The sequence below is a fragment of the Macrosteles quadrilineatus genome, unplaced genomic scaffold (assembly GCF_028750875.1).
Source record: "Macrosteles quadrilineatus isolate MER2022 unplaced genomic scaffold, UCM_ALF_1.0 Scaffold_9__3_contigs__length_116548681, whole genome shotgun sequence".
In the NCBI taxonomy this organism is placed as follows: Eukaryota; Metazoa; Arthropoda; class Insecta; order Hemiptera; family Cicadellidae; genus Macrosteles; species Macrosteles quadrilineatus.
The window spans coordinates 10705813-10730165 of record NW_026542602.1 but is presented as its reverse complement, the minus strand read 5'-3'; the positions used below and the strand labels follow the sequence as shown (position 1 = coordinate 10730165).

Here is a 24353-nt window from a genome sequence, read left to right as displayed (position 1 = left end):
ATTATTCATCTCACAAAGTGAATGTGTATCTGGATGGGTATCTGTTAGACCAGGTCTCTCTTTTTCTACTATCTTATTATTAATTAATTGTGTCCTACTACCGTGTTCAATATTTCTTCTTTGAACTTGAGGTATTTTCTGATCTCCCAACAAAACTGATTTGAACTGTTTAACTTGGTCTTAACCTACTAAATATTACAAACATCAATATTTACTCCCAAAAAGCTACAGCTTCTTATAAACAGCTGTTTTTTTTTGTTTTAAATTTGTTCTATGTATTTCTTATGGGGAAAACCCGACCTTTGAGTGGGCCTCACGCTCTTAAGGGCAGGAACTTTAGAATTCTAAAACCTTATTGCAAAACTACATATTGAGACGAATCTTTTGACACCTCAAACGTTGGAATTGGTCCACAAATAAGGGAGGAGTTGCGTTAACAAAAACCGGCTTCACGTATTATATATATAGATTTATTAGCATACTAATCTCAATAACATACCAATGAGATCTTTTACAGGGAAAGAAGGGCTCAGTATTTGAAATTGATCGTGCAGAATAAGAGGAACTATATTCCAGTTGAGTTTTTCGTTGTTGAGTTGAGACACTGACTGTGTGTTCTTAGTAAATTATGAATTATGTGATATACACAATTTTCAAACCAAGCTAAACTCAAAGAAAAAGGTACTGAAAAATATAACATATTTTCTGTCGCATTAATTGTCGCAAAACTTATAGATTAGAATTTCAGACTACAACTCAATTGTGGGTGGCTAATTCACTCCAGTATGTTCCGTTTTAATATTAAAGAAATTTCTACATATCTATAAAAATGGGTTGTCTTCAGTGAAATAACCTACAGGTTTATCAACCTCTGGAGGGATGAGAGGACTTCTTCACTTGATCTCTTACTGATTGTGACGTGTTATCAGCTGTAACCACTACAGTTAGTGTCATGTTTGATGTTGACTGTTTCAGATTCAGAAGTAGACAAGTCACCCGCATCGCCAACCAGGAGAAAGTTACCCAAGACCCCGGTATAGGTTCACCCTTTCTTTGCTTTGCATGTTCACTTGTTGCTTCCCCCTTCTCTCCCATCGTCAACCCTTACTCTATATTTCTTCTTTACCTAAATCACTATCTCTATTTCCCTCCTTTTCTCTTTCGTCCCACTTCTTTGCACCTACATTCTACATACATGACCAAAAATTCACCACACATTTTTTTACGAAACACTATTATTAATCATTTTACTAACGAGCATCTATTATTACGATTTTTACGTGAAACTAAGGTTTTTGATCACAAAAGGTTTTTCTTTGTTAAAACCGTTAATAGAGATAACAGTCATTCAGTTTTTGACAACAAGTTGTAATTTTGTAAATTTAGCCTATTAAACATTTTACGAAACCCACAGTTAATTTGTACTGTAATTTTTTTATAAAATAAAATATAGTTACTCATTATTTTTTTTTCAAACATGATTACCAAGCAGGGACGTAAAGGTTGTTACAGTAGATAATTAATTATCACCGGGTCAGGAGGGTACTCAGGTTCGGTGCGGCACTCTTTGCTTCATTTGCATGTAAATCTTGTAAACCAGCGCCGTATACCTTGATTACTGTTTGCTAGGTGGTCATTTATTTCAAGTCAAAATCTCAGTTCACTTCTTTTTTATTATTATTACTACTGGCATTATAACTTTGATGCATACGAAATATCACGCGTACCAATTATACTTTCAGCAAGTTAGGTAAGTGGCAAAATGTGATGAAAAATACGCACAAAATATTCTCGTGTAATCGTAAATGTTAGACAAGTCAGTTTTAAGTTTTCTAACGGAAAATTATAACTTTGATGCATACGAAATATCACGCGTACCATTCATACTTTCAGCATAGATGCTGACTGATAGATGAAGTACTTCATCTATGCTGAAAGTATGAATGGTACGCGTGATATTTCGTATGCATCAAAGTTATAATTTTCAGTTAGAAAACTTAAAACTGAATTGTCTAACATTTACGATTACATGAGAATATTTTGTTGTATTTTTCATAACATTTTGCCACTTACCTAACTTGCTCGTTATAATAAATAACGGCATTGTACCGTTTTCATCAACGTTAATTTCCAAATGAACGTATTTGCCACCAAACACGGTTCGATTTGATAAATACACAATTTGTAAATAAGACAACTCAACCTCCAGCACAAATGGCACTCTCTTCTTTTCCTCTGCGTGTTTCTAGATGTTTCCTATTTGTTTGTGTCCCTTTCTCTATGTCGTCGCTCCCCCTTGTGGATAATACAAGTCCACGGTGAACGGAGATATGGACGGATTGTTATAAGTTCTTCAGTTAAAGTCGGTGTTTGTGACTCAGTGACTTTGGTGTTCAATGTGTATAGCAAGTGTGTTTGTTAGGTTAGACCGACCCTTGTTGCATTCCAGAGTCTCCAGACTCGACAGTCACATGTTAGGGTAGACAGTTGTTGGTTCTCCAAGTGGAACGGAGTGAGAATACCGCCACATCATTCAAATGTTTACAAAATATAGTGAACGAATATTTTAACTTAGCTATCCATTTGCATTTGTATTTGTAGTATTGATTATCTATTCTGATAGCAGTTTATAAATTGTCTTCTATTATAAACATTTAAAACAAAGATTGGGCACCTTATGGTAGCCTTTCGATAGCAAGTACTCAGTTTGTTTAGTGAAAAATATAAAAATATTTTTTATGTTCGATGAATAACAAAGTAAGGCTGACAGAAAATAACTTTAGCAATTAGTTTATTTACTTGATGAATTATTCTTTTTTCGGATTTTAAAATTTTTAAATATTTGTACGGTAATGATGAATTTTAAACATTTTTTGTCCAGCCAATGGCAATAAATTATATAAGTCTTGTAAACTATAAGATGAGTTTTGTACAGGTGAATAGATTTTAAACACAAATTGACTCTACCAAATCCAAGGCACAAATCCACTAAAGCCTCACTCAATCTATGCAATCCAATTACAGTTTACCATTTATTATTGCTGGGCATGTTTTTGCAATATTCTCACTCCGTATCCTTAAAATAGACTAGTACGTATTACAAGATTATACAACTCCTGCTAGTGTAAAGTGCTATGTTTAAAGATTGTATAAGTCTCTCCTATCCCAGTCCGTGCCTACTTGTGTATCTCATTGTACCGTTCTATCTGAAATGCTTGTGCACAATCAAACGTAGAATAGCCTCATCAACTTGAACGACCATTTCAAACATATCTCATGAACTGTTTATAATCACATGCTTTCGACTTATATTAGATACATCGTTGTTCTTGTAATGGTTTATCTCGGCCTATATCGTGGTTGTTTCCAGTTTACAGATTATAGGTTTTATATATTATCGATTTGTTTTGTAAAAGTAAAGTGTCTAAGGAGATTAGTGTCACGTATTTTCTGTTTCAGTATTAATATTTTATATTTCTTAGTTCAAAGAGTTTTAAATTGTTCGTCTGTAAATAATCGCTTGACTTTTTTCTTGTTAAATAAATGTAACTAAATAAAACTAACTAATGTTTAACCGTAAATATGTGTTATATAATAGTAACTTAAAATCTCTGATGGTATGCGTAAAACACAACAGAAATAAATATTTAGGTTCATTTTTAGAACGTATCAATGGTTTCTTGTCTTGTAGAAGATGCAGTCTCATACCTCGGCCGATTATAATACTTGTAAGATAAGATTTTGGGGCCAGATTTCCCCCTTAGCATGAGCTTAAGACCTTAGTCGAATCTGCTTACATCTCAATCTGTTGTAAATTTCTAAATTTTATTTTTCTAGCATTTACCTTTTGATATATTTATCTGACTTGAATACGTAAATTTTCATATTTTTATAACACACCGTTCGGTACTTTGTGATGATATTTGTTGCGATATAAATTATACAGTTTATACATTAGCTTATATTTACAATTTCTCGTTATTTTCTCCACCAATGTACAGATATATATCTTTCTACAAAACATATTTTCATATTTTTTATATCAAAAATATATTGTAAGAAAAGTACTCCATCGCGCTGGACAGGAATTGTTGATTTGTGAATGGTTAAACGATTACAAACTTTACGAAATCTGTTACGTATTGGCTAACTACTTCTGACAATTTATCCCTTCTATTAAAAATAGTACGTGTAACAACTTCTAACTATAGTATAACATGTGTGATCCTTTTAACAATTACTATGTTAAAGGAGTTATATTTTAAATAATACGTATTTAACGTTGCCAAACAATATTCTAATTGCTTTTGTGTTTGTTTTCCATAATTAGATAACACAACTGTTATCTAAGTGTATCTAGCTATATTCTAAATATGTGATTTATGTATTTTAAGCGTCTATGAAAGTTTTCGTTTTTTACCTTTTAGATCTAAAATAGGAGTAGGAAGTGTTACTAGATGCGTAAAATGGAGAAAGTTTAGTATTATTTTCCTGTAAAAGTGTAATATTTCTACCAAACCCTGTTGAAATATGAGAGAAATGCCAAAATGTTGCCCATTTGTTTGGCTTTCGTTGGTTATTATTTAGGTTAAGGTGGTGGCACTGATAAACGTTTAGCATTACTTTGGAAATTTATTATTAGAGTATAGTTTTATTTAAATTAATATATTTTGAACCCTATAATGTATAAATTAAATCAAACGACATTTTTTATCCGTTCAAATAGGAAAGAATATTCGACCCGCAACATCTTATTCATTTTCATTCACTTAACTTGAAAATTATTATTCTCAGATTAAAAAAAAAAAAAAAAAAAAAAAAAAAAAAAAAAAAAAAACACGTGATTGTAACACGAATATTTGAGTATGTTTATCAAAAATATTATTATTGTTGACAAATTGAGAATAAGAAGTAGAAAAGAATATTTTTATTTTTAAGAATAGCAAACTTAATAAGTACAAATTCTATCGTTTTATTGTTTGGAAAAGTCATATGATTTTCATGTTATTAAGGATAAATTCCTGGATTAAAAAGTAGCAGCACTTACTCAACCTTAATTAATCTCTTCTGTAACTTATTGATAAAATTGAGCCCCATCATTGGCTACAAAAGAGATAAATTCCACTTTCTACTTTTTTTTATAAAAATCAACAATTACATTATTTATCAATTACCCTTCCCAAATATTATTAGATTTGATATTTTGATTCCCGCACTACGATGCTACTTCCCAAAGCGTTTATCGGTTCCATTCATCCTTAATTTGACAATTGTGTTATGAACATTAAATGACAAACTGTATTTGTGTCGAATGTTGATAAGTTCTATTTTACTGGGGAAAGAATTACGTTTGATTATCGATGTTTGTCGACTCTGCAAAACTGTAGATACAAATAAAAACCTATGAAAACACAGTTATGTACGTTAATGTAACCTTATACTTGTCAGTCATGTGGTGAGAAGATTTATTTATACAATTTTAGTGACCAAATTAGCTAACTGATTGAAATTAATAATTTTCAATGTGTTTTCACCCAATTTCATTTTGGATTGTTGAACACTTCACATTATTAAACTTGTTAGCAAACAAATTAAATCAAGAATCGTAATATAAAATATTAAACTCATCAATAACCCTAAAATTACTACAAACAATGGATTTCTATTATTTTAAATAAAGACCTGTTATAATTCCATTAGGCTGCTTTGCAATCGAGATGAATAAAGTTTACTTCCTCATGCATAATCATAGTTTATGTTGAGATCTTTTGCATAAACTATTCACCCCTACGTTGTACCACAAATTAATTATTTTAAGAAACAATTAGTTAATGGTATTTTCACGATAACGACATTCTTTTAGGAGAGAAGTATGCTTTTATAGCGGATGATGTTAATCCTATCGATTTAGGTTGACAATAATACTAAGAACTGGTATTTGATTTTATAGTTCAAAGTTAGGTAGAAAATATATTAAGTGTGCTCTATGTTTAAGGCAAATAAAATTAAGATTAGGAATTTATAAAATATTTTCGATTCATAAACTATTATTACTTAAGTCTGCTATGTTAATCTCAGTAACAACGCCAAATTTCATGAAATATTTTTAATTAACATTTGATTTCCCCACTAAGATTACACTTTTACCGTGCATTTCTAAACTATTACGGAAACATATTTTAGCACGAGGATATTTTAGCGTAGTGCAAATCATCATTTTAATTAGTTTCGAAACACCCGCAAATAGTCCCGTAAATACATTACGTACTTCATGTCAGGCTTTCACTATATTTTGATAAAGAATTTAGGCAATATACCTACCAATCGTATTTGATAATGTTACATTGTAAATTTGAAAACACTGCACAGTTTTGTTTCAAACCTATATTCTATTGTTTTATTCGTAAATTCCAGTAACCACATTTCCACACCAATCCTTGTGGCACATTCTACACCTCACTGTACAGTGTTCACACCAGCACACCACCAGTAGTATGCATGTCTTGGCTTGTAACTGCTTAGCATAAACAGTGTTGCACCGTGTTTCACTCTAATTCACTCCGCACTGTACTGGACCGAGTGAAACCGAAGTCCGTAAACGCTTTTTGTAAGAATATTTAATTTTGACCTTTCACAGTAGACTGTAATGTTTAAAAGTCAATGCTCTAATTAATTTTAAAAGATAATTAGACCCGATAATATTCAAATGAGTATAGATTATATATTATCATTTACATCCAAACTACATTCATCACAAAAACCATACAAGTATCTGTTTCACTCACTCCACAAATTTGCGTTGCCTTTTTTGGAGTTGCAACAAAGTATATTACGACTTGGTAGTGTGCTAAAAGCCGAAACCTACATTGACATGTTGTGCAACATTTATTGAACATAGCCACCGTAGAAGCCCTGCATGTTAGTTTGGCATTCTGTACTATTTAGAATTTCTCTAGATTACCTTTTTGTTTGTAAACTACAGTTTTAGCTATACTTACTAACAAACAACAAATTGTACATTAATAAATCTCAAAATATGAATTTCAACCCTGCACAATTTACACACCTACCCAAAGCATTTGATCCTGCATTTCGCACCAAGATCTCAAAAAGCCTGATTTAACATTAAATAATTAGCAATTTTAAAAATTTTGTAATCTACACTAAAGTAATGTTCTGTGCATGCAATACCAAATCAAATCCGCTTCTAATTACATGAAAATATGGATTTTGTTTTTGGACAAAAATATTCCCTCCTCCGATTGTCTTGATATATAACACAACTTGAGTGCTGGTTAGTTGAATAAAGCATCTAGTTTCACTCCACACAGATAGGTAGCAGCACATTCTTGTTGAACATTCCAATCTACAATTTAGTGTGATTGTGGCGACAATAACTTCATAAACCTCCACCAAACCAACAAGATGGATTTTCGCACCATCGTTGTATATGAATATTTACAACATTTGTACATATAGCTGTTTGTTTTTATTGTTCTGTTTTTAAATTGAAATAGTTTTAGTATGAATTAGTATTAATAACAGTTTAAAATCTGTTTAAATACTTAACAAAGCGATTGTAAAATCTTTATATTGTTTTGATTGTGACGTTTGTCGTAGAACGTTGAAGTGTACAGTAAATTATCTGTTTATCCTGTTAAGAGAAAGGTATTTTTAAGCAACATCATAGAACTCACAATGCAATAGGTGTCACAAAAAATATTACAGAACCAAACAGTCAAAACCCAACTGAATAATTCCACGATTATTGTGATTATCCACAATACCAAGTCTCTATCGCACGAAGGAACATTATCGATACTATTTTATTTTCATTGTTATTCTTTTTGCACCTCCTTATTACTACACTGAATAAGATAATTTTGCAGTATATGTTTAACCAAGTTTAACACAATACGTGAATGGGCTCAAAAAATAAATAAACTTGATTTATCATCGGAATTTTTTTTTCATTTGCTTAAATTATATTTTTATGCTAACTTTTATGTACTATTTATTCTCTCACCAGGAAACACTTTAAATCAAACTCCAACCCAAAACATCTACAATTGTTACAATAGGCGTTATGTTAACTAGTTTAAAATTAAAACCTAGATAGTACAATTACTTTGAACTAAAAAATACTTATTTCTAATTTGTTTGTAAATATAATGTTTTTATATTTTTATCCATTAAGTAACAGTTTACAAAACAGTTGTTGTCTAATGGTATTGTTTGTCAACTTCTATTGTCGATAAAAATCTATGTTTTATATATATCAGTAAGACTATACAAAACTGATATAGTACGTTAGTCGTACTGGTGCACGAGTATAATGTATAGAGATTCAGTGTATAGAGAGTCTTCTGGCATGATGTAATCTGTCATTTTCAAGTGAAGTATGCGAAGGTTTGAAGACGTCACTTCAATGAAACTGTTGTAAATAGTTTCGAATTTTGCGTCGCTTGTTTTATTGGACTATTGTGATGACAGTCATGTATGGAGTTATACAAAATCATACTCTTAAATATTGTATTGTTAGGGATAGCGTTCTTGAGAGCCTTTTCTACGTTTGATTGGTAAACATGCTTGTTTGATGCATGCTGCTTTTGATGTTGTCTTGCACAGCTTATGCCATGTTGCAATGTGCCACTCCTATCTTTACCCAACAGTAGTTTCTTATTGCTAAATATGCACTGAATGTCACTTAGTCTATCACATTTGATCAATTTTTATCACGGATTTTCCTGATGTCAATGAAACATGTACACTGTAATACCGGTAACTCATATGAATCTTACAAGTTTATATATTTAAGTAGGTAAATGTAGGTGATACAAGCTAGATAGCGAAGAGAGTTTTTCGTATTATTTAAAGCAATTGTAAACACAGTGTACATGGAATGATTAAAATGAAATTTAAAGTAAGTCTGCACATTGCACTAGAGTATTGGCATCGTTACTAGATACTGTTACCTCTGCTGGGGTTTAAAATATATTTTTATTTCAAAACAAAAAAGGAACATTTAGTGCCCTAGGATTGTAGGAAAACTTAAAGGACGAAATGAAATCCAGAACGGGCCTGAATTTAATTTAACCTCAGTAGTTAATTTTTAACCCTCATAAAATTTAAATCTTCAGATTGTTTGAACAGTTTTATACTTTTGAAACGTTACAATCTAATTTCATAAATTAAATTACAGGTTAAATTACAGGTATTAGTGAGATGAGAAATTCCATCACAAAATTTTGGAATCATATGATCAGTTGTTTAACAGTGTATCGCGTAAACTCTTTGGATGTTTCCTATCGTGTTGATGTAGGGTCCAAGAGTGAGCATTGGCCAAATTATAAAACTATTACGCTTTATAATATAGCCTGTACAAGTTCTATGGATTCGGATAGCAGTAGTTTGGTTGACATTATGGGTTTTTAGACCACACTTAATACATATAATTTAACAATTTGTCAAATATGCTAATAAGTTTACAGAGTAGCGAAAATTATGTTTCAAAGATTAATAGGATTGTCACTTTAAGTATGTTCTGGCACAATAACATAAAACCCACCTTAATCAAAAGTTCTGTATAAACACCCATGATTATTGTAATTGGACGAAACCCGTTGAAAGCCCCACATTCGGAATTTAGCAGTCGATAAATATATTCGGACTCCAACTTACTTTGAGGGTATCGTGGTGACGATTTGCCAAGGGTAGAAGAGTAGTGGATGGTGGTTTGCCAAGGGTAGGAGGTAGGAGAGTAGTGGATGGTGGTTTGCCAAGGGTAGGAGAGTAGTGGATGGGGGTTGCCAAGGTTAGGAGAGTAGTGGATGGGGGTTGCCAAAAGTAAGAGAGTAGTGGATGGTAATTTGCCAAGGGTAGGAGAGTAGTGGATGGTGGTTTGGCAGGAACAACTGGCTAGGGAGAAGAGTGAGAAGGCAGAGCCGAAGCCTCCAGTAGCAGTTAGTGGACGGATACAGCTGCAGGTCTTCTATAACGACGAGAAGAACGAAATCGTAGTGAGTGTCTTCGCTGCAGATGACCTTGCAGCCAGGGAAGACGCTGGCTACGGAACTCTACCAGAAGCTTATGTGCAGCTGCGTCTTCTTCCGTTCACGTAAGCAACTGTTCTACGCTTGTTTGATAGATATTGTTCACAAAGTTAAAAACACAGTGTGAAAGGAGGTCTTCAACTTCCCAGATGTACAATACTCTAACAAAATGTACTAATTTAAAAACCTATCTTAGAGGCATAAACCTTTTGAGAACACCTGAACAAATAATTATTGGTATATTTCCATTGACAGGATAATACCATGTAATTGTAGTTATGTCTTTTAACATTAGCATTATGAACCTGAGTTCCATACATCATCTCAATAAAAGAGTGCATGCTGTCTACAAGATCAATAAAATTAACCCAAGTGTTGACTCAAATTGAAACCACCAAATTCAAAATAGATTTTTTCGAATAATATTTTAATGTGCTATGACCCTTATTTTATCTCAAATATGTTCTTAAACTCCAATGAGTAATTTGCGAGTTGATAAAAATTATTTACTGAGAATACTTTAGAGAGCGATCTGGTCAAGTGGTAGATCTGGGTTTATGGGCTTCGGTTTACGGCTTCGGTCCCCGAAGTCCTGGGTCCGAATTCCATCCCTAATGGTTTTTACCCATGTGATAATAACGCACACCTCTAGGCCAATCCTAAAGCAACGCGTTAAACGGTTCTGAGTTAAAGCATGTCTTCCTATGATGTGAAGCCAGGACGTTAAAAAGGGGGAAAAGTATATTCAGATCTACACTAATACTAAACATAACTTTTAGAGCTATTTTTCATATTCAAAATTGAATTTGTGCAAACTATGTTCGTATTTGATAGAAGCGTTTTTGAACTTGATTGAGGTCTTCCAAATATTTATGTTCTGCGAATTTGCGTTTGTATAATAGTTGAATAATCAAACTGTCACATTAGAGGAGAGCAGCCAGCTGTAAAGACAGATGTGGCAGAACCATCACAAAACCCTCTATGGAACACGACTGTGGAGATAAAGAACGTGTCTGGAGAACAGCTGATGGACAAAACCATCGAGGTGTCGCTGTGGGACGCTAGGCCAGACAAGGAACAGGTGTTCTTGGGTAAGAGCCTGCTAAAACAGTTGAACTTGTGTATATTAGTACACTAACTGAACACATTGGAATAGTGAAAATGCAATTGTAATACTTTTTGGTGTTATTGTTGTTTGCTCATTTTTTGCGATGTTAAGTCAAAGTTACTTGAAAATTATTGCTGATATTTTCATCACCGTCATTACAAAAAAGTCATGAAGTTCCGGGATCAAATTAATTGTTTGTTGATCAATGTTTTTAATTTATCGTGATAGTCCACCTTACTGCCTCAAACAAATATTGCATGGCTTATGTCAACCTAGGGAATCTTTGTATCGTTTGAATTTAAAAGAAAATAAGGCTCTTGACGGAATGAAAATTGCTCAAAAATCTTTGGTTGATTTTTTTAAATACATTATGAAGTTGTACGAGTAGTTACCAAATGTAATAATTTTCATCAATCTTGAAAATATGACATACCATTCTTAAAATTTTACCATCGTAAGTGCAAATGCTCGTTAAGATGGTTCAAATAAAGAACGAAGGTGAAGTACAATTTTCCGTTCAGTGAGCTTATCGCAGCCTTCACCAAGAGCATCAGAAACTTAATATGTTTCTGTGAAATGTTAGAGTAAGGAATTTCACCACTTGCAGCATTTACCACTATACAAAAACGCATGTGGAGTCGTGAGAAATACATTCGAACAAAGGAGAAAGATGATATCCAATATCCTGTACAGGAGAGAGCGCCGTAGACTTGACCAAGAGTCTGATGGAAGACTGTCCGGTGTGGTATCGCCTGGAGGATCCTCGGCAGATCCGCTCCGGTAAACCATCGCCTCGTAGCTCGCTAGTGTCTGCCATAAATGAGAGGCTACTGGCCCGTGGCAACCGCTCCGTCTCAGGTAGCTACGAGAATACATCATGGTTCAATAGAAATTATTTAGCATGGAAATTCCGAGAGTAAAGGGATACTATTATTAAAATTTGCCTTATGAACAATTGGTGTAAATGATGTTAGGTTATAATATTTTCGGTTGGATTGTGTTGTGTATATGGGGTCAAAATAAAATCTCAATGCTTAATACCAAGGTATAAACTCTAATGAAGATTTTTAGGTTAGTAAAATAAGCAATTAACGACGTCTTACAGTGGCTTGGTTATAATATATTTAAAATTTAAATTTTCGTCATATTTTCAATCGCGCAAAAAGGTGCACTATGGTTTTCATAAAGATATCTGTAATTTGACGCTTTTTTGCTACTGCACAAGACTATTATTTATATTTAGTCCTATATTAGTTCTATTATTTACTCTCAAAATTTCCAGAATGCATTTTAATGTCTATAGAACTAAAAATTAAGCCAAATTGCAATATCTTTATCAATGTCTACGACAAAGGTGGCAACCCTTTCTATTACTTTTATAGAAGAGCGAGAAAGTGACGACGGTGATGGTGTAGGAAGCTTCTTGCATCCCGACCACGCGTACTTAGGGGGCAGCAGGAGGGGCTCTAGTCAATCTGAACAGCTAGAGGTGGAGCAATACCAGCTCAATAAGGACTTCTCCCGCTCCTTGCCAGGTAGCAGGCGAAGCTCTTTCCAGAAAGAAGGCGAAAAACAAGGTAATGCACTTAAATTAAACCATTTAAACCATGTATCACCATCGTAGTTTCAGATCGTTGATGCAGGCGCAATAAATAATATAATCATAGCAACTCACAAGTTAATAATGGATTAAACTTACTTGTTAAGTATTGGCCAGGTTACATTATTTCCATCAACAGTAGGATTACCAAGAAGCTTCCACAGACTTGATTGCCGCAGGCTTAAAACACGGGAAAGTAACATCATGTTTGCGATGTATGTTTTATCATGACACAGATTCCCTAATATGACTAAGCCCAGTTGTAAAACTATGATCATTGGTCAGAGATTTGTTTGTGTACTGATGTTAACTGAAAAATCTTACTTTTATTAATCACACAGAAGCAGAACAACCACTACCAGTGTACAACAGAGAGAGGAGGCGCAGCTCCGTGACGCCGAGGAGAGACCCGGACGAGATTTTACGAAGTTTGAAGGCTGTAAAAGGAGAGTTGCTCGGTCGCAGTATGAGCATCAGTGTGGACAAGCGCGGCCAGCGACGTAAGTAATTCACCTATGATGGTACATCTATAATAAACTAATAGCAGGGAAGAAAACTTAATTGTTAGCTGTTTATGGGTAGTGCGATGTACCTCAAAGTATGTGTACAATGTGTCCACTGCTAGGTATAGGATAACCTGAAGTATAATAATGGCTCTGCATACAAATTTTCGAACTATAATTTTTTTAAAGGAGAAGGTTGGTATATGCAAAATACTTTTGGACACATTTGCAAAATAAATTGGATACACAAAAAACTCTGTAAGGAATAGTGTGGTAATGTGTTTACACACGTAATGCCAACGAGTCTTGTGTTAGGTTATTATGATTGAAAAAATACATTTGTTGTCAACTTATAAATTTTAAAATTTTGGTTCCTATTAGACTACTAATGGAGCAAAGTGAATTAAATAAAATGAATACGTGTTTATAACACTTTATTATAACAAGAAACTCAATTACATAACATTCTCATTTCTAACCCAAATGAATGTTGCAAATTATTATTTTTCCCCCTATGTGTACACAATTTTCTGGTTTCTTAGATTGAATCCTTCTTTGAATGTGTTAATTTCTGTTTGATTGAAATGGTCCCTATCTATCTGCTCGGCCCCACTTACCAACACGATTTCTCTCTCTACTCTTCCCCCACCCTAATCTGTCTATCTATCTTTCTCTCTTTAGCTGCAGACAAAAAGTAGTAAGATGGTAAGTGACACTGGACAAATAACACATCTCTACACATCTAGGCTATCTGTACATACGCTGAGTCAGACGATGTATTCCACAGTTGCAAAAGCGATCTTAAACTGCAATCGTTGATGTCATTATGGCAGTTGACTCGTCTTTCTAATCCCTATAACCACAATACTAGTACAATGAATATTTTAGTTAAGTAATCAAAACTTTATATTTTTAGATTGTAAGAAGTTTTAATTACACCACACATTTTAATTCGTATGGTGTAACTTATTAAATTGCATAATTTGTTTAGTTTTATATCTCACTATAATAAATGTGACTGTGGAATAATTCGTCTATTGTTGTGATCATACCATTTGTATGTTTAATGTATTTAAGAGTATTACGTACTGGTTACTCCTGTGTTGGTGTGTGTATAACATTAAGTCCACTGAAAAAATAATTTTAACTATAACTAGCATTATTTCCGTAATCATTCATAAATATTTAGCAAGGACCTGAACACATAATTGTGTCAGATTATATAAAGATTCATATAAAATGAAGTAATATATAAATTTAATTTTAAAACATAACTCAAAACTTGCATCACGACCAAAATATGATAAAATTGATAATTATGGAAAATACTTTAGTTGGAAAAGAAAATACAAAATTGTTTTACATGTATATTCGTAAGCAAAAACACTATGTAATAAAAAATATGTCTACACATTATTCGTCATAATTATAAAATCGTCATCGTTATAAAAATCTTTGTCTTAAAATTTCCATAAATAAAACTAAATCTAGCAAGCTTTAAAATTGAAACCAATTTATTGTTAGTTTATTATGTAAATTGTTTTGGTGAAAAATCTCGTACGATTATAAATTATTGGGTTAAAGATGATAAACCATAATGCACAGCTAGGCATATCTCTTAGTACAGTAATAAAGGCCTATTAAACGCTGTAAACTCTAAACATTATCAACACTGCGCTCTCCTGAACCCTTAACTATTTTTTAAGAAACTAAATAACACTTTTTTATAGATTTTTGTTGTTTTATTGTTATACAGTGACCTTTGATTTAGTTTCATATTGTTGTTAACTTTATCTAAACAGATTTTTACCAACAACACAATAAATGTTTATAATCTGAATCTGCTTACCAAAGAGTTTGCAAACAAAAGGATAAATATATCCCCGCCACAGCAAACCTGTAGACTGCGAATCTTAACTTGTGTGATTACATTTTTACTAAAATATTTCCATAAATAAGACGTATTTATTCCCAATTTAAATAACACTATATTTAACGAGTGATTAGGTTTACTGCTACGGGGAAGGTAAAAAGTGTTTTTGACGAAACATCAAATAGAAATTCGCTAAAAAGGTGTACTTAAAAATATTTTTCAGTCTACTTAAAATTATTTATGACGTAAGTGGACTTTTGTGGCTTTAGGAGATTGGCCAGCATGTTTGACATGTGTGTGCTTTTTCAGTGTGCAATATTTGTATATTTTCTTTGTTTGAAATAATAAACCGTTAGATCATTAGAAAGTTATGTCTATGGGAATGATGAATACATAAAGCTCCTGATAGAAACCCTTGTAGACGATTTTATAGTTTTAGCAGTGTTTTTGAGAGTCGATATATGGGCTTCAACCCTAAAGAGTGTGTAGAATAGTTCTTAGACCTACAACCCTGCGTTGCAAAAACATGAAATTTCATAGTTAACTTCATTTAAAAAGTGTTATTCAAAATCTCTATTGCTCAAATAAACAATAATAACAAAATAAATCTCAATACAGGTACTTCTAAAAGCTATTTCACGTAATTGTCTTATGAAATTAATAATTTTTAACAGTCGTAAAAACTTACAATGAACATGAAGTTCCTTTTAAGTAGAAGTTAAGCTGCAAGATACTCAAAAACATAAATGTCTAACATTAATTGCCTTTAAAATGTGCAATAAGTGTCAAATGTATAAATTGATCGGTTAGTCATAACAATTGCCATGTATTTACAATCCAGTTGAAATACACGTGATATTGTTCCTGTAGGAGCTTCGGCGGGCAAGGACGGGAGAGGGAGGAAAGGTTCAATGATGGTGGGGATGGAGAGGACTGAGCCTCTGGTGAGCTGCAGCAGCCCTTCTGATGAGGAGGACAGATGGAGGTGAACAGCAAATCCCTGCATGATACTGTAGAAATAAGCAGTAAACATGAGCATACATGTGTAACCTGAGTAAATCTCGAGTGTAACTTGAGTTTGTGCAGTGAAATCTTTAGAAAACGCGTAGGCTGGGGGAAATCAAAACTCTCATTACCAACTTTATTCTTATCCCAAAATATACATGAAAAAGAACGACGAAAACCAAAATGTTAAATAGAGGAAAATTGTAAGTACGTTCAGTAGTACACCAATATCAAAATGACTTTAAACTCTAATTAGAAGATTATTTCACCCAGACCCAAGACTAAAAAAGCTTCCTCATCAAGACCCTGTTCACCCTATACCACCTCACTAGTTATATCAAACTGATTTCCAGATCAAGTACGCTGGTCCAGTTAACAGTTTTATTTAGGTCGGCACAACAGGTAGCTGCTTAGCAAAATTCTCAGCATACTTGAATAACACCTCTCATCTACAATATGAATGAATGAATGGAATGTGTGCTTTATTGTACAGGTTTTTTACATTACCCAATCATAAATGCTTATGTGCACACAAAACAATGGTTATTAAACCGTCTGTTTGGTTGACCCTAACAATGTAATATCCCAACTACCAACCCACTATTCCACTAAGGTATTTTAAGAGAAAAGGGTAATTTGAATTTATCCTCATGGTTATGCAGAAAATTACGATTGCATGATTATAACACCGTTTAACTTAACTATTCAACCGTATTTTTGCTTCTACCTTACAATTGCATCACCACTTATAAAACTGACATTAACATTTATATGTTTCGTTCCAGTACAAAGTCTGAAGCTAAACCCTTGGGTCCGGGACAGATACAGCCAAGAGGTCACAAGAAGTCTGCAGGTAAAGCCCCAGTCACACCATGTCAATGTTGTATATAATAGTGATGCTATACATTGAAACGTAGAATAACAATACAATAATTTACAGTTTGTTTGTTTATTGAATATATATCAACTCTCTCCTCTTAATTCTTAGGGAGGATCTGGTCAGTGTGTCTGGTCCATATCAAATATTGTCCGTTTTTATTTTGTACATGACGTTGCCCACTCGACTGATCTCTCCTAATCTCCACTTTTCTTTGGATGCATAGTTCCTTGCTTGCGCCATTTGTCCCATGTCTTCCAATCTGCCTTTGTCCTTTTACTCCAAACCTTTCGGTCTTATTTTATAGTCTTACAAAAGTCATAACATTGCAAACTTTAAATTATAAAGTAACTGTTTGTCAAACAACCTCAAAAACATTTTAAAGGTGAACTTTATCTGGACAAAATACAATATATTTTATATTTTTCTTAGGAAATCAAGCTGAGTTAAAACTGAGTCTTTTGATGACCAAGGGACAATTGGAAGTGGAGGTTGTGTGTGCTCGAGGAATCAAGGAGGATCCACCACCAGGTAGGGGTTGGTCACTTGCTAAAAGCTTGAAAATGCCCATGAAAAGTAAAATATTATAGTTATCAAACAATTTATTAAAAACCACGTAACATATGTTTTAGATTGTTTCCTGATAAATTAATAAACGTTTAATAGTTTTATAACAGTGTTAACTAGTCAAAGCCTTCCTGAGATATTTGGAAAAATGTGCCTTATGTTTTTTTTTACAATAACGGTCTAGAGAACAGGCCCTTTTAAAAAGTTGTAAGATCTTTCCCCGTAACATATTCCACAAAACGTGTCTTTTTAAAGGAAATAACATATTTGAACTAATTGGCCACTGATTATATTTTTTAGAAAACAATTTAACTTTACTAGTAAATGATTTCCCCATACTACTCACAGGTTAGAGCATATTACATAGCGGATTTTGTCAGTTATTTTTCAATATAATGAAATTTTAGGGTTAGTCCATTGATGTAAATCGTACGTCACTCGTCAAAAAGTATTTACCAGACAAGTACGGTTGTTCCTGCGTGAGACGATGTCACGCATTACTATTCGAGACCAATTCGAGACAACCAATTTAAACTATAAAGTCACTTTTTTTCTTATATAACTGTCGAGCTGTGTTAACAGATTCATACAGTTAATAAAAAGTCTTAATGAAAAATAGTTAAGAATTTACTTTTTATTTGTCTAAACAATTAACAATTACAATTGTCTAGGCTATATTTTGACACTTCAGTAGCTTTGCTTTTTAGAACCATGTCGATTACACCATGATACACAGACCACCATAATGATTAGTTTTGACATGTGTTTTAGATACATATGTGAAGACGTATCTACGGGACGGGGAACGATGGTTGCAGAAACGTAAGACAAGGGTTGTAAGACACTCGTGCGAGCCTCAGTTCCGCCAAACCCTCAGATACTCTGCATGCGACGTACTGGGCCGTTCCCTGGGTAAGCCACAAGGTTTGGTTATCGTAGGACCTCCAGGAAATTCCCCTATCTCCTAGTATTCAATCAATTAGTTAGAGGAATGTCTTTCATGGTTTTGCAGTATCGACATTTTAATAAAAAAAAGGTGATACTTGGATTTTAAATCTTTTTCAAGAGCAAAATTTTATTTTTATATGCTGTCGAGCTTAAAAACCAATGTTCTAATTATGTTTGTATATCTATATCGCACTTTTTAACTGTTCTTAAAATATAATTGGAATCAATTATATTCTAGTTCATAGCCTTTTCCAATCTTCAGCTATTTTCACTAACTTGTCATAGGATCACTGTCGTTTTGAAACATTTGTGTCCCTACTACGGTAATCTAGTAACAATTGGAAGATTAAAGACGTAAATTTTTTACTAGAAAAAATACTCTCGTATTTGACAAATCGTTCAAATGACCAAATCTGTCAATTTTTACTACAAACATAGAAAAATTGTTAAATTTTAACAATGACAAAACAAATTCTTTCCAGTGGTAATGCTGTGGGAGAAACAAAAAGGATTTGAGCACAACGTCGGTCTGGGAGGAGCAGAAATCGCTTTCAACCGCATCAAGCTGACTCAAGTGACTCTGGGATGGTATCCACTCTTCCCCATCCAGACTCTGGGCTCTGACTCCAACGACTCACCGTGACCCGCTCGCTGTACAGCGGAGTTCTCCTGTCATCTCTTCCGATTCTATCTCCAACATCTCTGTGAACTTTACCCTATCTATCTTACTGTTATCTTGTGGAACTACAATCTTCCCCTTAGTAACGTTTTGTCACTTTCATATCTTACTATTTTCTGAAAGGCAGTGTCCTATATCAGATGTCACACGCCTAATATTAAACAATTTTGGGATTTACCTTAACTACCTAAGCTCCACTATACTAAAGAACATTTATATTATAAAATAATCGATGGTAAACTTCTATCTCTGGTTATATAACTTTAGTGGAATCATTTTAGTGTTGAACCCCAACAAAATTGCAACACGAGCAATTTTTTTTTTAAATGATAGCTAAGAGTGCCCTTAATAAGCCCTCAAAAATCGCCATGAATCGTACCTTGGCAACATGCCCTAAAATTCAAAATGGCCGCCAAGATGGCTGCCAAATTATATATTTTGGCATATATCTCGAGAACGGTTAGTTTGATCAAAAACGTTAATTTAGCAAATATGTAGCTCTTTTCATGCCGATCAGTTTTTATATATGCATTTTGTCTGTCAGACGTATGGTATGGCCGCAATTTGAAGAGCCGTACTTCATTATAATCTGCCTTTTTCACAAAAATTCAGAATTTTAATTTTTTGATGACTTAATGTTAGAAAATACAAATTGTACCTCAAAATAATTTTAAATTTGTTTGCCATGTGGTTTCCTACTTATTTTTAGTGTTTACACAGTCGCTTTCTTTCCTTTAGTGCTACAGAGTCGCTGACAGCTTCTTATTTTACTTATCTATTGGTGTATTATTACAACAAATTACAACTTGCTATTCAGAAGTGACAAACGACTTTCAGATCATGTTTATAACATTAAAAAAATTAGATCCTCAATTGGAGAAGATTTAGCTAAATCTCTATTAGCTCTGCACGCCTATACAGGGTGCGACACTACTTCGAGGATTTTTCACATCGGAAAACTATCTGTATTCAACAGAACATTAGAAGACGAGTATTTTCAGGGTCTGCTGTCATCTTTCAGCTCACAAAATCTGAGTCCAGATCAAGTTGAAGAAATTGGTCTGAAACTAATGGTTAGTCTGTTCATTGGGAATAAGAACGAATCAATGAACACATGTAGATACAAAAGTATTTTTTCAAAATTAAAAAAAGCTAAAAGCTTTGTAAAGCCTCAGCAACTTCCTTCAACAGAGTCAGCAGTAAAGTTTCACAGTCTGCGTGCCTATTTACAAATTCAAATATGGAAAAGGGCAGAAGATAGTATGATAACTACTGGGGATGGACTTTGCAGGACAACATGTAAGTGCCCCAAACGATGGATTTGCCAGCAGCACCAGAGACATTGTTAAAAATGATTAGATGCAATTGCAAGACTCCCTGTAATTTAATGAGATGTTTGTGTAAAAAAATGGATTCAACTGCACTATTTCCTGTGGTCATTGTTTAGAAAACAATAGTGAAAACAGTCTCCAGTTTTCATTGGATAAAGAAAAAGACGATGAGATTAGTATTTTTGAAAATGTTGACTAAACTTTTAAATCATTTGGCCAAATTATGTTAACACTATGGTAAAACTACGTTTATATGTTCATGTTGTACATATTGTATATAGGGATCTTTTTATTTTGTAGTATTGAATAAAATTGTATGATTTAAATAACATATATTTTTTTATTACATATCCATATCCTGGCTTCTTACTTATCCCTTAAAATGGGAGATTATTTAAATCATGCAAAAAAAATTGTTCATAATCATAAAATCCCAAGTAAAACTGAAAATAAGTAGGAAACCACATGGCAAACAACTTTTAAATTATTTTGACGTACAATTTGTATTTTCTAACATTAAATCATAAAGAAATGAAAATTTTGAATTTTTTTGAAAAAGGCAGATTTTAATGATGTACGGCTCTTCAAATTGCGGCCATACCATACGTCTGACAGACAAAATGCATATATAAAAACTGATCGGCATTAAAAGAGCTACATATTTGCTAAAATAAAGTTTTTGATAAAACTAACCGTTCTCGAGATATATGCCAAAATATATATTTTGGCATCCCTCTTGGCGGCCATTTTGAATTTTTGGGCTTGTTGCCAAGGTACGATTGATGGCGATTTTTGAGGGGTTATTAAAGACACTCATAGCTATCATTACCAAAAAAATTGCTTGTGTTGCAATTTTGTTGGGGTTAGGTCAAATTTTCTCATAAAATGATTCCACTACTTGTCAGTTCCACTCGTCACTTGTGGACAGCTGTTTTGTTGATTTATATCTTTTCAAATATTATATACTTTAAAAAGTTTCCGGATGAAGTTATCTGTCCCGGTTTAAGGAAGTGCTTTACAACTGAGAATACTTTTACTATTGCATTAAACGTCTTACCAAACCAATATCTTTTACTTCTAAATTTATTCTTGACTGACATCGGCAGCATCTGCCATACTATATCGGACCTGTATAATAAGAAATATTTCCTGGTGATATGTGAACAATATTTTAGATGAAAGCAATATATAGTTCCAATAGTAAAAGTTGTTTATTTACCGGGTCATTTGTTACTATCTAGCAATACTTTAAGGGTGAAGAGCAATACGAAAAGGTAGGTTTTAAGAATCACCTTGAAATATTCAAGAAACAGTTTGTGTGTGACTGAAGAATACATTAAGTGCGTACGCCACTATCTCAATCACGATATACAATATTATCCACATCAGTAGGAGTTTCAATGCATCCAACTCCTCGGATGATAATCAATAGACTTGTGCAGTGTTGCGATCGTGTATCATTTTGTATAAAGTAGAATACGAGAGGTAGTTTATAAAACCCTTCGGATTAATTCATACTGTTGTACATATTACTCTCATATCCTTGAATACACTTTATATCAATTATAATTTTTATTTGAAAATGTATACAAAAGTTTGTATTTTAAGCTTAAGTAAGTAAAAAACACCAATATAAATACAAATTGGAAAATTGTTTACGTACAACGGAAACATCTGAACTACTTGAGATTCAAAGCCGTGTAAGAGAATTTGAATTTATTCCCAGTTAACGAAGATTCAACGAGATGCAACTATATTTTGTAATATTGTATTGTTGTGAAATATTATTGATGATGTATACAGAAATTTCTATACAATAATCGTTGGTTTGTAAAGCCCGTACAACGCACCATTTTATAGATAAGGAAAAATTATGATTTGTAAAAATAATGCGAGACATATTTTAGAAAGTCGAACTGAAAACTGAATATTGTGATACGTGTGTGAAGCTCCAAGGGTAAAACTGCGGGTCGGTTTTGAGTCCTTGACTTTTGGAGTTGTGCTTTTTACTGTCAATAAGATTTTCAGTGTTAATATTTGTCACAGGGAGTTAACATTTCCTCTTTATAGTGTGTTGTTTCTGGAGTAAACTAAGAAACATCAATGTAATTGAGAATGTTATCACCTAACTCTACCATACCTAAACTAAAATTCTTATCTTCGATACTAAAAGATATTTCCAAACACTTTCTATTTTGCTCATAATAGAGTGACATTATTTAAAACTAGCTGGCCCGACAGACGTAGTCCTGTCCTAACGTGGTTTTATGTCAAATGCTCGTTCATTTTAAAGATGAGCTCGTTCGCGTTACTCAGTCGCTGCCTGATTGAAGTTCGTTCGCCACGCTCACCTTAATTTTTAAAATGAAATTACTAAATGCCGTAACGGTTGGATGGATTGTCCTTGCATAAAAACCTTCCCCTGGCACTAAGGAGCACAAAAAAGAATCATCCAATTCGGCGCACTGTTCTCGACTTATGGAATACCATCAAAAAGGGATTCATTTTTATTTAAATATAGGTCCACACATTAAGCTATTTTAAACCCCATATACAGGAATGTCATATCCTTAGCACTAACAATTTAAATGTATATATAATAAACGTTGTACATATAAACCACGTAGAGAATATTTCAGCATGTAAATGTACAAACAACTTGAAATCTGAGTGTATAGCTGTGTATTAAAATGCGCTACAAGACCTTGTAAAAATTCTACAATAGACTTCTAAAATCAGAGATGTTAGTTGTTTTGTTGTATTTAATGTTTTCTACTTAATCGAATATTGTCGTTTCAATGTTTATGTGTTTTGTACATCTGTACAATTTGTACATCTGTGAATTGGTTGGAAAACTTTCATCGGCAGTTTTCGGACACATAATCATTTCAAACTCTCAAAAGTGGTAAGCTTTTTATATTCACATCCTACAAAACTTTAAACTTACCCTGTATTTTTGTTTGAAATAAAATATTTTTCATTATTATACCTACTCGGTTCACACATTTAGCTGAGTATCTGGTTAAATCTTGAATATATCTTGCATTGTTTTACCTAGCTACCCAACAATAAATCTGTCGACCCTTTTAAATAAGATTTTTAAATCGAGAAGGCCGATGAATATGTTCCAATTCGATTCGATCTTTATGTAACTATATCAGAGTAAAATATATTTTTTTCTAACAGATCGACAATCTATATCAGTGCGGGCTGTGTTAGTTGTTGCCCTATGGTGTGTTGTTTTTCGTTATTTATGCTAAAACACCGTTGCATCAGTTTTATGGTGTTTTTAGTCCACTGTGGGTCGTCACACCAATCAAAGTGATTCTTGGACTGTTCCAATTTAAGCTTGTAAGTGTGACATATAAATATTTGTGGACTGGTTCAGTGTTTCGTGTACCCATCGTATCACAGCCTCTTTGGCTTCTAACTCACGGGGCCAATTTTGTTTACCCTTTTAAACTCTCAGCCTATACGGTAGTTGTTTACTACATGAAACTGTTGGAACTAATTATTAGTTTTAGCCTTTCATCGTTGGTACAAATTTGATGGCAAACACACCTTTGAATAAGTTTAAATTTCATTTGCTTTGCGATTTACTATGCTAAAGACATTTAAAATATTTATTTAAAATTATGGACTTGAAAAGAAGTGGTATTGAATGCAGAAACATTTGTTTCACACCGAATAATATTTAATAGGCTGAAAATGGTTTGCATATCATTGTATCTTTTAGGGTGAGTAAGTACCTTATACGTGCATTTCCTTTATTGTTATTCTTAGGTTTTTCGATTAATAATTGCTATCATA

General features: G+C 33.2%; 1 protein-coding gene across 2 annotated transcripts in view; it reads left to right on the top strand.

Annotated features, from left to right (window-relative positions):
- LOC129002575 (regulating synaptic membrane exocytosis protein 1-like) overlaps positions 1-19816 on the top strand; it is a 276072-nt gene extending 256256 nt beyond the window's left edge. Inside the window, exons 16-26 of one of the 2 annotated variants that reach the window (XM_054430490.1) lie at positions 976-1034; positions 9909-10117; positions 10980-11143; positions 11854-12018; positions 12543-12737; positions 13102-13260; positions 16007-16121; positions 16927-16994; positions 17451-17549; positions 18357-18497; positions 19016-19816. In XM_054430490.1, coding sequence (XP_054286465.1) covers positions 976-1034; positions 9909-10117; positions 10980-11143; positions 11854-12018; positions 12543-12737; positions 13102-13260; positions 16007-16121; positions 16927-16994; positions 17451-17549; positions 18357-18497; positions 19016-19176 — 1535 coding nt within the window. In that variant the 3' untranslated portion in view covers positions 19177-19816. Of the gene's footprint in view, positions 1-975; positions 1035-9908; positions 10118-10979; positions 11144-11853; positions 12019-12542; positions 12738-13101; positions 13261-13944; positions 13969-16006; positions 16122-16926; positions 16995-17450; positions 17550-18356; positions 18498-19015 lie in introns of those variants that run through there. The other variant, XM_054430491.1, reaches the window with a different exon arrangement.
- Positions 19817-24353: the final 4537 nt, after the last annotated feature.